Source organism: Artibeus jamaicensis, unplaced genomic scaffold, assembly GCF_021234435.1.
Source record: "Artibeus jamaicensis isolate MK-2021 breed Jamaican fruit bat unplaced genomic scaffold, CSHL_Jam_final contig_384, whole genome shotgun sequence".
Lineage (NCBI taxonomy): Eukaryota > Metazoa > Chordata > Mammalia > Chiroptera > Phyllostomidae > Artibeus > Artibeus jamaicensis.
Window position 1 is genome coordinate 5,678,778 of NW_026521810.1, and position 20,248 is coordinate 5,699,025.

The 20,248-nt window shown below is 39.1% G+C and overlaps 2 protein-coding genes across 3 annotated transcripts in view; one reads left to right on the top strand and one right to left on the bottom strand.

The window, feature by feature from the left end:
* The first annotated feature begins 1,239 nt into the window (after nucleotides 1-1,239).
* CUNH2orf49 (chromosome unknown C2orf49 homolog) lies at nucleotides 1,240-17,853 on the top strand. Its single transcript, XM_037134267.2, has 5 exons — nucleotides 1,240-1,519; nucleotides 3,467-3,633; nucleotides 7,553-7,928; nucleotides 9,687-9,761; nucleotides 17,771-17,853. Exons 1-4 carry the CDS (start codon nucleotides 1,418-1,420, stop codon nucleotides 9,741-9,743), a joined length of 702 nt encoding a protein of 233 aa, XP_036990162.2. The 5' UTR covers nucleotides 1,240-1,417; the 3' UTR covers nucleotides 9,744-9,761; nucleotides 17,771-17,853.
* The window catches only part of FHL2 (four and a half LIM domains 2), a 69,157-nt gene continuing 64,616 nt past the window's right edge, over nucleotides 15,708-20,248 (bottom strand). For both annotated transcript variants that reach the window (XM_037134264.2, XM_037134265.2), the window contains exon 6: nucleotides 15,708-18,837. In XM_037134264.2, the coding sequence (XP_036990159.1) occupies nucleotides 18,686-18,837 (152 nt within the window). In that variant the 3' untranslated portion in view covers nucleotides 15,708-18,685. The remainder of the gene's footprint in view (nucleotides 18,838-20,248) is intronic.

Consider the following 20,248-nt stretch of genomic DNA (forward strand, 5'->3'; position numbering starts at 1 on the left):
CTGACGCTGAGACTTGAGTAACTCACCCAAGGTCTCAGTGCAGCAGCACAAAATCGGAACTGAGGTCTGACTTCCAAGGCTCCTTGTAGCTGCTTTTGTCACTAAAACAATGTATGTGCCTTTCATTGAAGGAAATAGGGATAATACCAGCCACATTAATTTAACTATTATCATGAAAATCAGATTTTAGATATGGAATTACCACGGTGCTAATGTCACAGTTAATACACTTAACTCCAAATTAGGACATCCAAATACCTGCCTCAGCTCAGTTCTGAATGTCTGGCAAGTCATTTAATCACACGTGCTTCCTCGGCACTAAAATGAAATAATAGGACTGAGTAATTTTTTAAGTTTCTGCCCTGCTCTCAAATTCAACTTCTAGATAAAGCAACCTATATGTATATGATTAAGAAAAGTTACAAAACACCTTTCAACTTTGTTTTTTTTGATTTAGTATCTCATTTATTTTCCAATTCTCTCAAGGTTTACCTTTTGTCATCCTATGTTCACATTTTTGAAGCCACTACAATAATTTCCAAAGAAATGATACATGATAGAAGATGCAAATCACAAGCCTTTAGGGTTGTCTGCAAATTTAAGTTTTAGATAGACAAAATATTTGGGGATGTGTACCTTCTCCCAAAAGATGAAAGAACAGAAAAAGATTTTCAGTAATTAGATCAAATCTATTAGATTTTGTTTAAAGAAAATTGTTACTTCACTGTAGTAACAAGTGCAAAGAAAATACTTGAAAGTCAGTCTTGCTACGTCCTCAAATTGCTACATGCCTCAGTGGCCTCATCTGAAAAGATTCGCATTCTAGAACTACGTATTTCATTGGGCTGTTCCGAGGAATGAGATCATTTACATAACCTGCAGGCTCTGGCACATAGTAAATATCTAACAAACATATGGACTTTGTCACCGCCATTTCGGCATTTATTTTCACACGTGATCAGGTTCAAAGTATTAGTTTCAGGTAACAAATGTCTGAGTGCGTACAATGTGCTAGGGACCGGAACTAAGGTCCGGGGACTTACAGCAAATTAAAGGAGGTTTAGGAAGCTAACGAACACGTTAAACAAAGAAAACGTAGCTAGTTTCAGACGCGACAAATCGTAGTAACTGGGTCAGTATTCCCTGCCTCTTGCCGCGAAACTGTTCTCAGAATCCCTTCTCAACGTCACAAGAAGCGCGACCAATCGTCGCCAGCCCCGTGAACTACGCTTTCTCCGCTCTTCCTGTCAGACCCGAAACGCCGCCGGTTTAGTCCGCGAAAGCGCTTTCCGATGAGGCACGCACGCGCGGCGCACCTAGAGTGACGACACACTTGAGTCCTCGGCCAGACGTCATTTCCGGAACGCTTCCTTCGCGGAGCTTTGTGGGTACCCGCCGGGGTCTCCTGGCGACGACGATGGCGGGGGACGTGGGCTGCCGCAGCTGCACGGATTCAGAGCTGTTGCTGCTGCACCCGGAGCTGCTGTCCCAGGAGTTCCTTCTCCTCACGCTGGAGCAGGTCTGGCCGCCTGGGTGGGTGGGTCTGGTTGGAAGAGGTGCTTGGGTCGGAGTCAGCCCCAAATATCTTGGAGGCGGACACACCCGCCGTCGACGCTCCTCCCGCTGGGTTTGTGCGACTCTTCTTGCAGACTGACCTATTCACCCCCACGTCCCCATCCGGAAAAGAGACGTCCTTAGCATATCAGGAATTCCTGGGAATTAAGAGTTATATTTTTGAGTTGTAGATGGCTCGGAAAGAGGAATATAGGAGACCCCTGCAGCCTGTATGTAAGCAAGGGCCTGAGGAAGAAAGGGACTGGGGAAGAATCCAAGAAGAACGGAAATGAAGGGCAGTCATTGGGAACTGTCAGGGCTGCAAAGCATCGGAGAAATCCTCCATTTTCCACACTTTCATCATGATTAAATAAGAGGAAACTGAGTCCCAGAGAGGTGAAGTGCCTTATTTAAGGTCATACCATCGATAAATGCGGTAACTGATGTAACCAGGAGGAGAATTCGGCGTTCCGGGCTCTCAATGTAGCGTTTTCACTTACTCACCTAATGTGTTTTCTGATAATAGACGGAAAAGAAAACAACTGATAAATTTTGTTTCAAGTGGTAGAGAATTACTGAACGTTTCCTTGGGGTTTTATGTAGCACGTTTTGGTTTTCTTGTGTTTTCCTTTCAGTGCTGTACTCTAATTTTATCAAGCCCCACTTCTAAGTAGATTGTTTTAGTAATGTCAGTTACCTTTCACTCATGTTTCTCAAACCTTTTAGGTACATGGCAGTCACCCAGGGCTTCTTAAAACACATATTGCTGGGCTTCATCCCCAGGCTGTACCATTCAGTAGGTCTGGGGTGTGGCCTGAAAATCTGCATTGTTAACAAGTTCTTGCTGCTAGTTCAGGTACCACAGTTTGAGCACCTCTGCCCTTGAGCAGTGCTTCCCAAACTAACCTGCCAATGAATTCTTTGGGAATGTGGTCTAAGAACCTCCAGGGTTTCCATATATCTCTGAGTGAGTACAGGGTGAAAATTGATAATACAGGATCATCTAGTATAAGAGAGAAATGTTGTAAAATTTGTGCTTTTAAGTTTTGAAAGTGAAAAAAAGGAGTGAGGGGAGTTTAACAGAGAACATAGATTGTTTTGTCAGTCCTACTAAACACAAATGTTTCCAAGCCTTTGGGAGTTGCAGTTGTGGACCCATGATTTTATCCATCCTCATTTTCCTTCATAAATCCAAACTCTGTATCCATAGCCAGTCTTCTGCCTCATACTGTAGTTTTCCGTAATGTTGAGAACACAGTGGAAAATGAGGGAGAATGAGTTAGTTGATTTAGATGGAGAGAGCCAGGCAATGACTGGAAGCTACTGAAGCCAAGAAAGTTTTAATGATATACTGTTATTAGTACTATCATCTGTGAGGCAACTCCAGTTTTCATGTGCAGGGCCGTTTGAAATCTTGGTATTTGTCTTCAATTTAAGAAGCAGTATTAAAGATACACGGGAAATGAAAGGTGAGGCCTCCCATCCACTAATCTGATCATGGTAGTAACACTCTGATAATATTTTTTGACAGACTGTAATCATCATTGTTAGTTCTCTTTTGTCCAATTTTCCCAGGCAGTCACCTATTTTCAGTTCCCTTCATAGACTAGGATGATGCCAATGGAAATGCTCTTATTTCCTGGTATGTTGGCTGAACACTTGTGGACAGCACTCCTTGTCACACTGACCATTGTCTTTATGATGAGGCTGAACCTAATATTTACAGAGCCTAATCCATCTATACTACTACCTTTTCAGTGTTATATAGGACCTTAAGTGTGTGCTAATTGTGACAGTGGTTTTATAATTTGTTATAAACAGAGCAGTAGTGTTTTGACCTGTTACATTGGTATTTGGTTAGTTGTTAAAAGAAGGATGTTGTTTTGAAATTACTTTGTTTCCTTTTCCACAGAAGAACATAGCTGTTGAAAATGACATAAGAATAAACAAAGATAATCTTACTGATCTTTATGTTCAGCATGCAATACCATTGCCCCAGAGAGATTTGCCAAAGAACAGATGGGGGAAAATGATGGAAAAGAAAAGAGAACAACATGAGCTAAAAAATGAGACTAAAAGGTACTTATCGGCGATTCTTGTTTTTATCTTATATAATGAAATAATTTTGCTTTTATTTTTCTCCCCCAGGTAAATTTAGGTTAAAAAAATTTCATTTACTTAACAACTATTTATTGAGCACGAGGCACTGTATGTATGCCATGAATAAAACTAACAAAATCCCCTGCTCATATTTTAATTGGAAAAAACATAATACAAAAGATAAATAAAGTATATGGTATGTTACATGGTGACAGGTGCTAAGGAGAAAAGAAAGCAGTGAGAGTGATTACGATTTTAGGTAAAGTGGCCAGGAGCAACCTCACTGAGAAATGTCACTTAAGTAGAGAGACCTAGAAAGTAGAGAGCAAGCTATTGTAGCATTCCATGCAGAATACAAGAATTAGGGTCAGGAGTATGCCCATCATACCACCACCAACAAAGAGCCCACCAGGGCTAGAGTGGAGAGACCCAAAGGGAGAGGAGGGGGAAGAGGTTAATAATCAAGGGTAAAAGGAGATTGTCAGATCATGTAGAGCTTTGTGAGTCATCGTGAGAACTTTGGCTTTACTGTTGAGTAAACATTGGAAGATTTTGTGCAAAATGATGACACCATCTGATGTACATTTTAACAGCATCATGCTGGCTGCTATGCTGAGAAGTGATTTAATGTGGGGGGGTGCGGAACAGGGAAACCACTTAGAAAGGAGACTGCAGTAATCCAAACAGTAGTTGGTGGTGACCTTGACTGAGATAGTAGTGGATTTGGTAAGAAGTGCTTGGGGTTTGGGTGTATTTTACAGGTAGAGCTAACGATATATGCTGAATTGTGAGGAAAAAAATGGAGTTAAGTAAAACTCTAAAGTCTTTGAATAATATAAAATAAAGACACTCATTTATAGCTTCAGGGACACTATTTAAAAATTTTTAATTTCAGAAAATTGTTCATAAAACAACAAGCAAATGAATTTCCCTTTTAAAGTTACATTTGACTGATCAGTGTAGTTGGTTGGTTAATGAGGAAAAAGTATACAAAGACCCTTAAGTGGGCTAGTTATTTCTTTTCCTGGGTCTCTTTTATTGCAAGTGGTGCTGTTGATTAATTACTGAATTTCCTTTTAGAGCCTTCTGTAGGGTACTGTCCTGGGCAGTGTGCTAGAGACAGTGGAAGAAGATGGAGTGAAGGAGAATGCTAATTCTGAATTGGTTCCTGGTTTTAATCTCTAGTTACAAAGAACGGAGGAAAACTCGTGATTGGTAGGGAGATTATTCCCCAAGAAGTAGATTAATTGAAGAATTCAACATGTATGCTCAGAGTATTTTGGAAAGTAAATAAATATTCAGTCTCACTTTTGAACACATTCAGTTCAGATCGAGCATTATTTTAGCTTGATGATTGCATGATGGTACAGTGTTAATTAATTTCATAAATCTGTGGATTGTGCTGTATATATCATTAATTTACTTCCGTTGACTCTTACTATGAAAGTATTTTCTTTTTTTACCTGCACATTCAGGTACATTGTCCTAAGCAGAGCTTTTAATTCTGTTAAATTATATGACAGTCCCTTTTATTAGGTTTCTCAGTGTCATTTTGGAAAGGAACTTTTGCTCTATTCTTAAAAATCACAACTCACTTCTTATATCAGAGCATTAAAGCTGGAAGGATTAAGGGATCATCAGGTGTTGTTGAATTGCTCATTTTATCTCTGAGGGAACTGAGCTCCGGAGAAATGCTGTGACGTGTCACACAGAGCTAGGACCAGATCTTTATTCAAATTGAATGTGCCTCTTGAATCTTAAGATTGAACTCTCACATGCTGATGCATCCTACTCACGGTCCTTCTGTTTCCCTTCTGCAATGGCAGTGCATGTATAGTGAGCTTGCTTTTCGTCTTCTACCAAATGATTTTCAGTGGTGACCCAAGAATTGGTGAGTTTAGCCAGTCATCTGGGATCTGCTTAAAAGGCAGATTCTGAATTTTTTACAAGGTCCCAAGATGCTGGTGCTGCTGGTCTCTGGACCACACTTGGAATAGGAAGGCTGGAGAACTCGAGTTCTGCTTACATGTTTGATTAAAAGGTTTTTATCATAAATCTTGTTTGACTTGAGATATATTGAGTAATGAACAAATGAATGCTTTTATTATCTTTATGATTAAGAGTAGAAATGATTTTCTGAAGCTAGACCTGAAGACTTGCTAAATTTTAAAATTAAAATTTTACGGAAATATAGAATCTAAAGAACTTGAGATACACGGACATAAACTAAAGGGGGGGTAATGGTGGGGACCAAGGGGTAGGGTGGAGGGGAATGAAGGGGGGGAATAGAACAACTGTAACAGCATAATCAATAAAAAAATTTAAAAAAAATTTTACAGATGTTAGTTTAAAAAATGCCAGTCCAATTAAAAAATGAGTAGAGGACCTGAACAGACATCTCTCCTTAGAAGACATACAAATGACTCTCAAATAAATGAAAAGAGGCTCAACTTCACTTAATTTGCATTAAGGAAATGCAAATCAAAACCATGAACTAGCACCTCACACCTGGTAGAATGGCTGTTATCAACAAGACAGGTAATAACAAGTGTTGAAGAGGTTGTGAAGAAAAAGGATCCCTCATTCACTGCTGGTGGGAATGTAAACTGGCACAGCCACCATGGAAAACAGTATGGAGGTTCCTCAGAAATACTAAAAATAGAGTTACCATATGACCCAGCAATCCCTCTTCTGGCTGTGTACCCGAAAAACTTGACAGCATTTATTCACAAAGATATATACACCCCTGTGTTCACTGCAGCATTATTCATGGTGACCAAGACATGGAGACAACCACAGTGTCCTTTGATAGAGGATTGAATAAAGAAGATGTGGTACATATATGCTAAGGAATACTGCACAACCATAAGAAAAGATGAAATACTGCCATTTGTGACAACTTGGGTGGACCTTGAGAGTATCATTCTAATGAAATGTCAGAAAAAGCTAAGAACTATATGATTTCACTCATATGGGATATAAAGCTGAAACTCAGAGACACAGACAGACAAACAGAATGGTGACTACCTGAGAGAAGTGGGTAGGGGGCCAAATATATGGTGATGAAGGATAGTTTGACTTTGGGTGGTGGGAGTACACAGACCAGGTGTCATTGTGATATACACTTAAAATCTATGTGACCTTGTTAAACAGTGTCACCTCAATTGAGGTTTTTTGTGGTTTTTTTTTAGGAAAATGTTTTGGTTTCAGAGGTCTTACTGAATAAAATAGAATGTTTTGTATCATTGTATATAGACTGCCACTGTGGTAGTCTTAGTATAGTTTTTTAATATTTATCTGTCAGTGCTGCAGGCCTTGTACTAAATTCTGGGGGTTACATGTTAAACAGAAATTGTCATAATCTGTATCTTCATGGCCTTCATGGACTGCGGCAGATGCCATTAAGTCTTTATGTACATGGCAGCAGGTGCCATTAAGTCTTTATGTACTTGGGAGGAACGATGAATACACTGGAGGCCGGAGAGCAGCTTGCGGGGCATGGGTGGCTTCCAGAGCCTGATTCTGGAATCACAGGCTAGCAAGGTCTCAGTCAGTCTTGGAATAGTTTTGTAATTTATTATGCTTTCTAAGTAATAATACATGATAAGAATAACCTCATTAATAAGATGGTGATTTTTAAAATATATATATATATTTTAATTTCTAGGAAATTGTGTTTTAAATTCTAGGGTTAGTTGGTAGATTGGTGTTTTAAAAATAACATTCTTGTGCATACAGTAAAGCTATATTTAAATTTCACATCAATAAAGCACTAGAAAATTATTATTTAGATTCCTCTATCAATGAGTTTTTTTGGTCATTGTTTCAACATTATATTCTACTAACTGCTTTGCCATTCCAGGTGATATTTTTCACTAATGTGTCTCTCTGATTTCAGGAGTAGTGCTGTAGATGTGTCAAAGAAAAGACCCCTCATTGTGTTTGATGGAAGTTCAACAAGTACAAGCATAAAAGTGAAAAAGACAGACAATGGAGATAATGATCGACTCAAGGCTCCCCCTCAGGCGAGCTTTACCAGTAATGCCTTTCGAAAATTATCAAATTCCTCTTCAAGTGTCTCACCCCTAATCTTGTCTTCCAATTTGCCTATGAACAATAAAATGGAACACAATAATAATGACACTAAACAGAATCATGACTTAACGCACAGGAAAAGCCCTTTGGGCCCTGTGAAGTTGCCACCTCTGTCCCCTGTGGGGACTACTCCTGTGAAGTTAAAGCGAGCTGCTCCTAAAGAAGAAGCCGAGGCCATGGTGAGTGTGGGGTGGTTTCCATGCTACTAAGAGATGGGAGTGATATCTCTGAGCTGTTCTTTAACTCTTACATGGTGTGTCTTATTTTTATATATCATTTCTCCTGTGTTTGAACCCTGAAATACTGAGATCCATGATGATAAACTAATTCTCTTTTAAAAGTCCAGGGTTTTTTTTTTTCCCCTGCTTAAAATGTGTAGAGAGAGGAAAAGTCTCTTAGACACTCAAACTAGATTTTTCTTATTTATATCCTTTCAGTATCTTGGAACTAAAAGACATACTCTTTCTTTAGCAAGACTCAGCATGTTAAGTAAAGTTTGTGCACACATTTAAGTGGCATCATAGAGCTTGATCTTTGTTTTGCGCTTCCTTAGAACCACCCTGGAGTCTTTAGGATCTACCACTTGCCTCCCCTGCCTCTCAAATATTTCTACCCTTAAAGGTATAGAGGATGTTTAGGGGAATCTACTATGTTGTGTTCTATGATACTTAAGCATTTGGATGCTTGGATTTTACATGCTGGCAAATTTGATATAGGTAAATGTTTATTTAGAATTTAATTGAGATTATATAAACATCTAGCAGTTTTATAAACTATTTCTTATCTAAGTCCTTTCAGACTTCTACAACAAAAAGTACCATTGTCTGGATGGCTCTAGCAACAAACATTTATTTTCTATAGTCCTGGAGCCTGGGAAGTCCAAAGTCAAAGCACTGGCAGATTCAATGTATGGTCAGGACTTGCTTCCTAGTTCTTAGCTGTCTCTCACTGTGTCCTCACCTGGCAGAAGGAGCCAGGGAGCTCTCTGGGGGCTGTTTTATAAAAGCACTAATCCCATTCATGAGGGCTTCGCCCACAGGACCTAATCACCCCAAAGGTCCCACCTCAAAATATCACATTGAGGGTTAGGTTTCGACATTGTACTTTTGAGGGGACCAAACATTCAATCTATAGCATATTCCTGTAGTGTATACTTTGGCTTTGTCATCTTCCTATTGTATGTCAAAGGGATCAAAACTCAGGGTAGTTCAAACATTCTAAAATAGCAGATCCTGGAAAAAAGAAAGCTACTGTGTATCAGACCAACCCTAAGTTCTTATATTCTTTAAATTCTTTTAGCAATCCTATGAAGTAGACAGTATAGTTTATCCCATTTCACAGATGAGAAAACAGAAGCTTAGATAATTTTAAAAAAAACTTGTCCAGGGTTTCTGGGTTAATAACAAATCTAATTGCAGTTAGAATTCAGGTCTCTCTGGCCCCAGAACATGCATTTCTTATGACACTGTGCTGCCACTGCACTTACTTCAGCCACCTTTGTGGGAAGAGGAGGAGGGTGTCAATAGGAGTGAGAAGAAGAATCCACCTCAAATACTACGATATGGAGTGAACTTCAAAGATCTTTTTTTTCTTTTTTTTAAGGCACTCTTTTCTCATATTAAGATCTTGGATTGCGAGATTGAGGGAGAACATGGTAGGGAGAAAGAAGTGGTTCTCAACTCTGAGTGTACCTTGGGTTCCCCTGAAGGAGCTTCCAGAAAAATTTAAGATCAGCACCCCGAGTGATTCTGATATGCAAATGTTTCAGAGCCACAGCTAGAAAAATGGTAGCTAATGTCTTAAAATATTCCCACCTGATGGCAGCAGAGATCTACCATTTGTATGTTATTATTCAACCATGATGGTTTGAAGTGTTCACTTCAGTTATTCTCTGACTTTTTGTAAATATAAGCTGATTTCTGTTTGTGTCTTTTCAGAATAACCTGAAGCCCCCAGAAGCAAAAAGGAAGATACAACATGTTACATGGCCATGAAGGAAAGTTTCCAAAAATGTAAATATAACTGTAACTGCAGTTTTCAAACAAGTTCTCATATATTGACAGTATTTGCAGAGATCTTCATTTTTTGAAGTTTTCTTAATTTTAAAATTAGGTTCAGAAAAATAGTCTTTCCCTCTCTTTCTGCCTGCCTTCTTTCTTAAAAAAAAAAAAAAAATTTGCCTTTAGTTCCATGATTAGGAAAGAATTTTTTTTTTTTTTTTTAGATTTTATTTATTTACTTTTAGAGAAATGGAGGGACAAAGAGAGGGAGAGAAACATCAGTGTGTGGTTGTCTCCCCCATGCCCCCACATGGGGATCTGGCCTACAACCCAGGTATGTGTCCTGACTGGGAGTCAAACCAGTAACCCTTTGGTTTATGGGCCAGCACTCAATCCACTGAGCCACACCAGCCAGGGCAGGAAAGAATTTCTTTTTAAATGAATGATTTAGTATAAATCATTCATATTGAGTCAAATCAGTAAGCTACAAGTCTGGTATAAAGCATCTGATGAATTTTAGGAATTGTTCTCATTAGTCTGTTTCAGTGTTTGGAGAACTTGAGATTTTTTTAAAGACTCAGATATTTCAGAAATTAACAACTTTTGTTTCCTTTCCCAAGCAAAGGAATATAACAGTTTATCATGGCAAAATTTTAGTCAGTACTGCCAAATTCATCCTCGAGGTTTACCAACAAAGGCATATTTCTAGTGCTGCCAATAAACTACTCAGAATATACAAATAAAACTACTGTTCTTTAAGTGCTTGCTATTACTTCTTTCCTTAAAGCCAAGACAGAATTGATTTCTTATGGGCTGACTAATCAATGTCACCCTAGGTCCATGCTTAGAACATTCTTGTCATGTAGCAGCCCTGCCTCCTTCATAAGCAGTCTGATCTCACTCCGTGAGCTCACGCATCTCTCTCCTAGGATCTCAGTGAGGCTGGCTTTAGAAATCTTCAGGTGAAGCAATCATGCTAGAGGTCGTACCTGTTGGCAGAGGGTTCAGCGAAGAGGAGGAGAGGAGTAGAATTCTAGTAAGAGAGTCCAGGAAGGATGGCGTTCAAGGGGGAAAATTCAGTGTGATCCAGAATAGGCAAGGAGAGGGAGAGAAGGCACTGAACTCAGAAGCCAGTGCATTGACAGTAGGGAAGTGTATATGTACCGATTGGCAGGGGGTCCTTGCCGATGTAACATGGGCAACTTTCAGACATACCTAGTAGGGTTTTGTGTTGTGTTAAAGTGGTATTATTCTGACTGTGTAGTGGAAGTCATTGGGGAAATAGGGTTAAACCTTCTATTTGTGAGTTATAATACCCACTTTTCTGCTGCGTGTTTCTAATCAAGTGCAAGAATACTTTTTCCCTTGTATGATTGATCTTCAAATTGGGGTTTGTCTTTTCAATACTTTTTGAGCAGTCTCATTCCTATTTATATTTGTTAAAACAAGCATTTTAGTTCAGCTATTGAATAGCCTTACAAAAAAATAATTCAGCGTTGCAGGTAGTACTGTACTAAAATTTTAACTTTGCAGTTTTCAGTCATTCTGCCTTTATCTAGACTCTAAATCTGTACATACAAAAACAAAATGGATACATACTAAGTGTTACATAAATTGCTAAAGTTACAGTAAATTGTTAAACATACAGGTATCTGCAGGGCTGATGTATGTAATGTTGAAGGACAGAGATGTATTCCTATATATAACTATGTGAAGGGAAATTTTGAAAAGTGTAGATTTTAGGGTACAGTGACAAATTATATTTTATATTCAGTTGTCCCTTTTGCTTTCATCTGCTTTTCTCTTAGTTAAGAGAGAATTGGCTCTTTGACAGTTTTAAGTCAGTAGAAACTTATTTTTAGTTACTCAGAATTATTTTTTAATTTGTGTATTTAACTTACAGAGTAGGTTGGTGATAACAGCTGAACTGTGTAACATTGTTGCTTCAAATTGAAGTTTATATTATGAACATTCAGAATCAATGCTCATACAGCAGCATATTCTTGAGTTATTTTGAGTTTGAAATGTAAAGAACTAAACAATGTACTATGTATTACATATACCAACATCCTAGAACACTGTGCCTTCTCAAGGTGCAGAGATACAGCTCATCTTCAGTGTCTTTCTCCACATACTGAAGCCTGCTGAATAATGGGGATTGGAAGAAGTGTTGGGAATCTCGTATCTGGAAGTGTTGCTTTAGTGAGCTTTGAAGTTGAGAAGGACTTGATTTGAATGGCTAGGAACTTCAAAATCCTTTTTACTTATTAACATGGGTTACTACTGTTGTTCTTGATTCATTATTCTAATAAACCCTGTTTTTCTTATTACTGGGGTAGGAAAGTGAATGGCACTCATTAGTGAATGGCTTCTGAGGTGCCGTTACAGGCACTCTATCACTTCCTGCCATTGGCAGGTGGCCTTTTTCCTTCCCTTCCCTCTTAGTTCCTTGTTTTCCTTTTTCTTGTCCCCCTTTCCCATATTTTCACATGCTTTGCTTCATCTCCTTCCTCCTTCCTATAAATCCTAAGCTTTAAGCTTAGGTTTATAAGTCATAGATTGGTTCTGCTCATTCACTGGGGGTAAAGGTAGGCTGACCCCCAGTCCTCTTACATTGGAGGGATCATAGACTGCTTGCTGCACGGTTCTGGAGAGTCTCAGCTGTGCGGCACCAAGGCATGAAATTGTTTCCCAATCGCTGTAAAGGCTGTGCAGTTTTCCAAAATAGCTTTGTTAATGTAGATGGTATCCAGGCACTTTGGAAAGCTGGTCCAACTACTACTATGAGCCCATAATATTTTTTGCTAGTATTAAAGTTCTTTAGCATTGTAATTATTATTTGAAATAATATTTTGGTTGACTTAAGTTTCAAAGACGATACTAAAACTGATGGAGAGACTCATTCAATAGCAGTGAACTTTTAAAACTTACATTAAGTGAAACTACCAGTAGATTAAATAACATGTATGTAAGAGCTTCTTTTATTCACTACTGTGCAACTTCAGTGATTTTTAGAGGCTACAAGATGGTCAAAATGTTTTTAAGCGTGCTCTTTTATTAAATGCTTGTGCAGGTTTTATAATTCAGTACAGAAAGTTTAACCTTGTAATGTACATTTTTTTTGTATGTAAAAAGCCTTTTAAGTAGCCATATCCTTATTTAAATAAACTGAATAAAATTATTGAGTAGGTCTGTCATTCATAAAAAAAAATAAAGTGGAAAAATACTCTAATGACTTGATCTCTTTTTATGTGAGTAAACTATATTGAAAGGTGTCGTTTTTTATAGTAAAACCTTCTGTACCTGGACTGACTGTGCTCAGGCGTGGTTCCAATAGTTCACCCAGCCTTGGTTGGGCTCCTGCTTTAGAGGGGAGCTTGGCTAGAGTGGCCTGGTGTTCAGGACGCCCCTGCGGGAACATGTTGACTGCCACTCCGTTTGGAGGGGTGGAAACACGTCCCCAAACCTCAGCCCTCATAAGCTTTCTTAACTGGTGAGAAACCAGAGATTCAGTTGAGGGCTTATTTGTGTTTGGGCCATTTCAAGAGTTAATTTTTAAGCTGGTATGTTAATGTTGGAGAGTGAAGCTCTAACTAACTAACTTTGAAAAGCCTCATATAACCTCTACCTTCAACTTAAAAAGTAGATCCTTGATTTTTTTTTGTCTGGAAAGAAGATACCAAAAAAAATCTTATTTCCATTTAGGTATTTACTAAAGTGTTTTTAAACTAACTGAAGTGCTCTGCTCTGTCAGTTGTTACAATACTTGATTGTCTTCTATATTGTGGTAGGAAAAAATGAAGGTGTGAATTAAGTTCCTGCTCCTAAAGAGAAGACAAGCAAGTGAACAATGAATAATGGATGATTATAATGAGACAAAGAAAATCAAGCCTAATCATGGAATAGGGATGGGGAAGGTAGAGTGAGAAACTACTTTAAATATAATGGTTGGGGAAGGCTTCTTTGAAAATTTTAAGGAGCAACAGCTGTGGAAAGCTTTTAGGAAAAGCATCCTACATGTGGTAGATTGTGATGCTACATGTGGTAGATTGCTGTCACTCTTGGACACCTGCTGCAGCCATGAGAAGACAAAAGCTTGCTAGAAAAATATGTCCCAGCTGACAACATCCACCCCAGTCTAGCTGTAGGTGACCAACTGCATGCAAGTCCAGGGCAGACCAGCCTAGGTGGCTGACCCACAGAATCATTGTGAACAGAATAGGGGTTGTATTAAGCTACTAAGTGTTGGGAATGATTTGCTACCCAGTACTTGATAACACATCAGACTCAACAGTGAAGCAAAAGCCCTCTTTTAATAGGTTTTTAGAATAAAAAGACTTAGTGGGACTCAAAACAGTAAAACTAGGTGGGGAGAATAGTATAAAATAAAGCCAGAGGTAGGCAGAAGCCGATTATGGAAAATCTTAGGTAGGCATGTTAGGGACTTTGTTTTGGGTTCCAAGAGAAATGAGAAGCTATCAGCAGTATTCAGATTTAATGAAGCATTCAGTTGAATCAGAAGATAGAAGTGACTAGTTAATTGTGTAATAGCACTAAACATTTTTTTATCTCTAGTAAAATTAACAAGGTGTCTTGTTTTTTAGCCTTTGGATAAATAGTTTGAACTAAAATATTTTTCATTTTATTTTTTCCATGATAAATTATATTTCTTTAATAATTATACCTTAGGAGACTGGAAAATATAAGTTATGATGAAAGATAGTTTTATACATATAAAAATACCAAATCGAGTTAAGCATTCTATTTATTTTGTCCTGCTACATAATTATCAAAAATAAACTTTTAAAATATAAACCTTATATTTAGGTTTGTAGAAATACAACCAAGATGGTGTCAAGAGTTTCCTTATACTGTATACCCAGTTTCCCCTATTACTAATTTATATTAATATGATACCTTTGTTGAAATGAATCAGTACTGATATGTTATTGTTATGGAAAGTTTATAACTTTATTCAGATTTTCTTAGTTTTTACCTAAGGTCCTTTTTTTGTCCCAGAATACCACCTTACCTTGTCTTCATAGTAATTCAGTAGACTCATTTGGGCTATGAAATTTTCTCAGATTCTTCTTAAATTTCTTATAATCTTGACAGTTTTGGAGCATATTGGTTAGGTTTTTTGTAGAATGCCCCTCAACTCCTTTCTATCACCCTATCCTGGAAGTGTTCTCTACTATAGATACCTTTCCTCTGTGCTCTTAAAACATACATCAATAAAACACACCCCACTATAAAAAAAGATAAAAGCACTGAAGAGTTGGCAGACAAAAATCTAGAGACCACAAGAACTGAGTACAGTAGGCCATGTTGGATGTGTTGTTGAACACAATGTGTTGTGAAAGAGAAAAAAAAGACTAAGCCCCACAACCCACAAGATTGGAAACCTAATAGCCATGATTCCAAAGAGTACCTGTCTCACATGAAGAAGGTGAATTGGAAGTAAACCTGCCTTGCTAAGTGGAGGGAAGAGCAAAAGAAAAGAAAACAGGAAAATATAAAGGAAGAACAGGAAAGGGGAAGAAGGGACAAAGTGGGGTGGAGGCCCGAAGCAGTCAAGCAGGCCATCATACAGGTTTTACACCCCGCCAGGATGCGTGTAAAACCCAGGAGGTGACTTGGAAGTAGTGAGCCTGGCGGTGCTCCAGGCCCATGGCAGAGGCAATGGAACTCCTCTCTGCAGGAAGACACTGCTCTGAAGCCTTGGGAAATGCCCACTGATAACTTTACAAAGGCAGTGACTAGCACAAGTCAGAATTACCCAGGCACACAGGAAGCAATGTTCCAAGTATGACATGTCGCAGAAACATCAGTGGGGAGAGACTGACCCCCAAAGCTTTCATGTATCAATAATCAAGTAAAGATCAAGCAAGTTTGTTTGCCATGTTTAAGGGAAAAAAAGACCAGCTTTACATTAACTGTCCAGTATAGGAAACCATAAAAAGTGTAAAAGTTTTATTGACATAAAATACTGTCGAGTTTAAAATATACAACTCAGTGAATTTACATACATACGCACGTGAATGTGTGTGTTGTCATCACTACCCAGATCGTAATACAGAGCAAGACTGGCAAACTTTGTAGATGAATGGGCGTGGCTGTTTTCCAATACAACTGTCTAAAGGAAAGCAGGCAGTGGGCAGGATTTAGCTCAAGAGCCAGTTGGCCACCCTGGTATAGAGCATGCCCAGCATTCCAGACAGTTCCCTCCTATCCCCATGCAGAAGAGCGACCAGAATTAGGACTTCCTTCTCCATAGTAGTTTTACCTGCTAACATGTTTTATGCACTTTCTATGTTTTATTTCACAGTTTAATAAAAGTCCTTGTTCATAAAATGGCTTATCATAGAACTGCATTATTTATAGCCAGAGCATCTGTTTAATATCATGATTCCCAGCTGGTAGAGGCATGGGTGGAGCTGGGATGGAGGCTCAGGCAGGCTTTGTGTGTCTACGTCCAGACCTCCCTGAGGTGGGTGTGGGGGCGCCAAGCTCAGTTCAGTTCATTACTTTCAGGAATTTTGCCTTTATTTTTGGCCTTTCAGCATTTTGATGTGTCTGGGTGCAGAAATCTGCATATTTCCTTGTTTGAGTTTGTCAAGTTGCTTGGATAATGTTTTTCATCAAGTTTAGGCAACTTTTCAGCCATTAATTCTTAAAACATTTGTTCTGTCCATTTTCTCACTTCTGGTATTCCATTTTGCATATGTTGGTACATTTAATGGTGGCTCATTTCTTTGAGGCTCTGATCATTTCTAAATCTGTTTTTGTTTTTCAGATTTTATGATCTCTACTGATCTACCTGTAGGTTCACTGATTTTTCTTATTATATGTTCCTTTCATTCTTTAAACATGGTTTCCTTTACATCTTTGAACATGTTCATAATATATGTTCAGCCAGGTCAGAGGTTGTGCTTAAGCACTTTGAGCTAATAAGACTTCTGATCTGTGCCAGTGATCTTATGGCTTGGAGGATGCGCTGAAGTCTGCTCCACGAGTGGGTGCAACCCAGCCCATGCCTGTAGTCTTCTGCATGCCCCAGGGATAAGTGGGATCCCATGAGGGCTCTTGTTAGCTCTTCCTTCCCTGTTTTTTTCTCTGTTAAACTTCTGACTAGTCTGCCATTTAGCTTTTTACTACTAATATCATGGAGCTACCAGCCGCCTCTTAATTACTTGCCACCAACTCAATTCTTTTTGACAAGTTGGGTAATTGAAAGTTGGGTTCATCTAGTGCAGGGTGTCAGACTCACTTCACTGGGGGCCACATCAGCCTCACGGTTGCCTTCAAAGGGCAGAATGTAATTTTAGGACTATATAAATGTAACTATTCCTTATAAGTTAAGCGAGAGTTCGGCACTGCCACCAGGTAGAAACAAGGTGCCGGGTCAAATAAAACAAGGTGGAGGGCCGATTTGGCCCGTGGGCCTTGTGTTTGGCACCTCTGGTTAGTGTATCTGGTTTTAACAAGGAACAAGTAAGATGTTCCATGATGAAATTTGGGAAGTTTTCATTTCATTTCTTTTTGGAATTAGGCCATTTGTATTTTGAAAAGCACATATGCAAGAATGCTTTTACTTTGGTATTATGAAGTAGAAGATGGCAACACGGCTAAAAAAGGCAAAGCCTCAAGCTAACTGTAACTCTGGAAGGCCTGTCTCAGGCCTGATCAAACATTTCTCACGGTGACAGCACTCAGCTTAAGAAACTTGAGGTGTCTCTGATCAGTGTGGATGGGACTTGATTTCCACCAGGTCTTTCTGTTGCATAGCATATCATTTTATAATACTGTATTATCTTAGAAAACTAAGGACCAAAGGTTAATATTGTTACTATTCCAAAAAGAGAAACATGCAATGCCTTATCTCATAACTTGGCTCAGTGCTTGCAATTGTATAGTCTGCTTTCAAAGATGATTTTACAGACTTCTGCCAAACTAGGAGCTCAGTGTTTTCTTTATAGCAGTTATTCTGTCTCTTTTTCTCTTTTTTGCTTTCTTTTCAGAAACACTTACTGAAAGGCTTCCAGTATGCTCTAAGTTGCTTAGGTGTTGAGAATATACTGATGAACAAGATGTCACCTCTGGCCTCAAGGAGCTTGTGTCCTTTTGCAGTCCTGCACTTTATGGAAGAGGAGGCAGGCCAGTGCGAGATCCATGACTGTGGGAAAGCTCTGAGCTCTGTCTGGTGACCCCACCATTGCTTTCCTTGTCACCATCTCATATACTGGAGCTTCTGCAAATGAATCAAGTGCAGACTGTTTAATTCTGAGAGAGAGAGAGTTTGTGAGAGGAGAACAAAGAGAAGATAGCAAGGAAGACATCATAGGGCTGACCGAAGGCTTTTAAATAAAAGGCGTGATGCAATTTTAGTTAACACTGACCCAGCCCACCAGAATAGCATGTCGGACAGTAATCAGAACGTGCAATAAAGTGTTTATATGTAGCACCTTAATGTTTAATCATTACTTCACATGCTGTGCCTGGATAATTTTATTATTAGCCATATAATCTTGCTGCAGGCCTTACACAACAGGATGTTAGATGGTCATAAATACCAGTTCTTCATTACCTTAACGTGGTTTGGAAAACTTTCAAGTTTGTGACATGTTAATGCACTTAAAACTTAAATACACAGTGAAAAAAAGATACATTTATAAAGATATTCCAAAGGATTTTGTACTTGGATTTTGCCTGATTATAAAAATTCAAAACCATCTTCCTACCTAATGTTTCCATAAGGGTTTTCTCCTTCCCTGGGACTGAACTACTAATACAAAGGATTTTAACAAACGTGAGTATCATTGAGAAGCACAAGAGGAGAGTCCTGGTGTGGCTGGTGGGAACCAGAACACAATGTTGCCTGGTTGAGAAAGGAAATACATAAATCTGTGTGTTGCAAGCAGTAATTTGTGTTGACCTCAGATGTCTTTCCCGCAGTCAGGGCACAGGATGTCATCCCTTTCCGTGAGGAAGCCTCGGCCCACCAGTGAGAGGGAGCACTTCTTACAGTTAAAGCAGTCGTTATGCCACTGCCGTTCCTCAAAGGAGATGTACTTTGTGCCGCCAAGTCCTAGTAACAGAGACAAAATAACAACAAGTGAAGAGAGGAAGGGGGAGCATTGCTAGTTAGACTTAGCACGGGGACTGAAAAAGGAATACCGGTTTGACCCCTTTCAAACTTGGATTTCTGGGTGCTGGGATCCATGTAAAAATCTGACTATACACAGCCTTGAGGAGCTCAGAAACATCAGAAGAGACAGAGCTATAAACTGGCTCCAGAACTATATGGTAATACCATAATTATAAAGAGCCCATTGTGAGTGTTTATTTTTTCCCATTCCCAACAATGCCTCATGTTGGCACTGTTTTGTGACTTAATGAAGTGTTAAAAGGGAGGTTGAAGAGGAAAACGCTGTTTTTTTTCTGTAATGTTCAGGAAAGACCTCACAAAAGAAACGTGGGTGTGGAAGCAGGGATGGATTTTCTTGCAGAGGGGCTATCATGAGAGTAGCTACAGAAGCATGAAGTTAGGTGGTCGGAGCTGGGTAAGAGTCAGGTCTAGTGAGACTGGTAGAGGTGGAGCTGCTAAGAGGCAAGGGCAGCTTATGAAGGTGTGGGCTGCAGAGACAACTATCTTAAACGTTAAAAAAATTAGGGACATATTTCAGTTTGGGTGCTTGACTCGTTTCATGGCTACTACTTTCAAATGTTTAGGGTACACTGGCTGCTTATTACAATATAGTTGTGGTTCATACTGCCACTGAGCCCTCTGAAATAAAGTGAAGTCAAATTCAGGTTTATCTTGAGGTGGGATAGATTTTGATGAAATTTAGATCATGAACTCCAATTACAAAGAATTCTTTCCAGAAGTAATGGTTCAACCTACAATTTTAAAAACAACCACTGACTTCTGCCTTTGAGGTCTCAGTAATAGTTTGAGGTCTCAGACTAGCATGAGAAGTCTGTAATTCATCAGTTAGTTTGGCGAGACTGACATTAGGCATTCTATCTTTTTACGTGGGAGAGACCTGAAGCCTTAGAGCTTATCCTCCCTCAGCTAGATAGTGACAGGGCTGGCACTTGAATGCAAGTCTGCCAGCATTTCCACTGTTCCATGTTTCTTCTTTCTCCTTTCTCTGATAAATCCTGCTCCACTGTAAACATTGGGAGGGAAATGATGGAAAGGATGTTAGCGATGGGAGCTGTGCTGGGCAGCTGTCCCAGGTTCCAAGCCTCCTTTTAGAAGGCCCACTGTTTTCTTGAAGTGACAGCAAAGGGGGCAAGTGATAGATATGAGATCTAAACACAGGCCCAGGGGAACAAGTCCTGCAAAGGGCAAGATGTATGTACAGTAAATTCTCATTATTTGAGATAGGTCTGTTCTATAAAGTCATTGTGAACAATGGCTTAGCATATACTGAACTCCTGCTCCTATGAGAAATACAGGGTGAGGTTCCTAAGAGCCTCTGGTCACAACATTT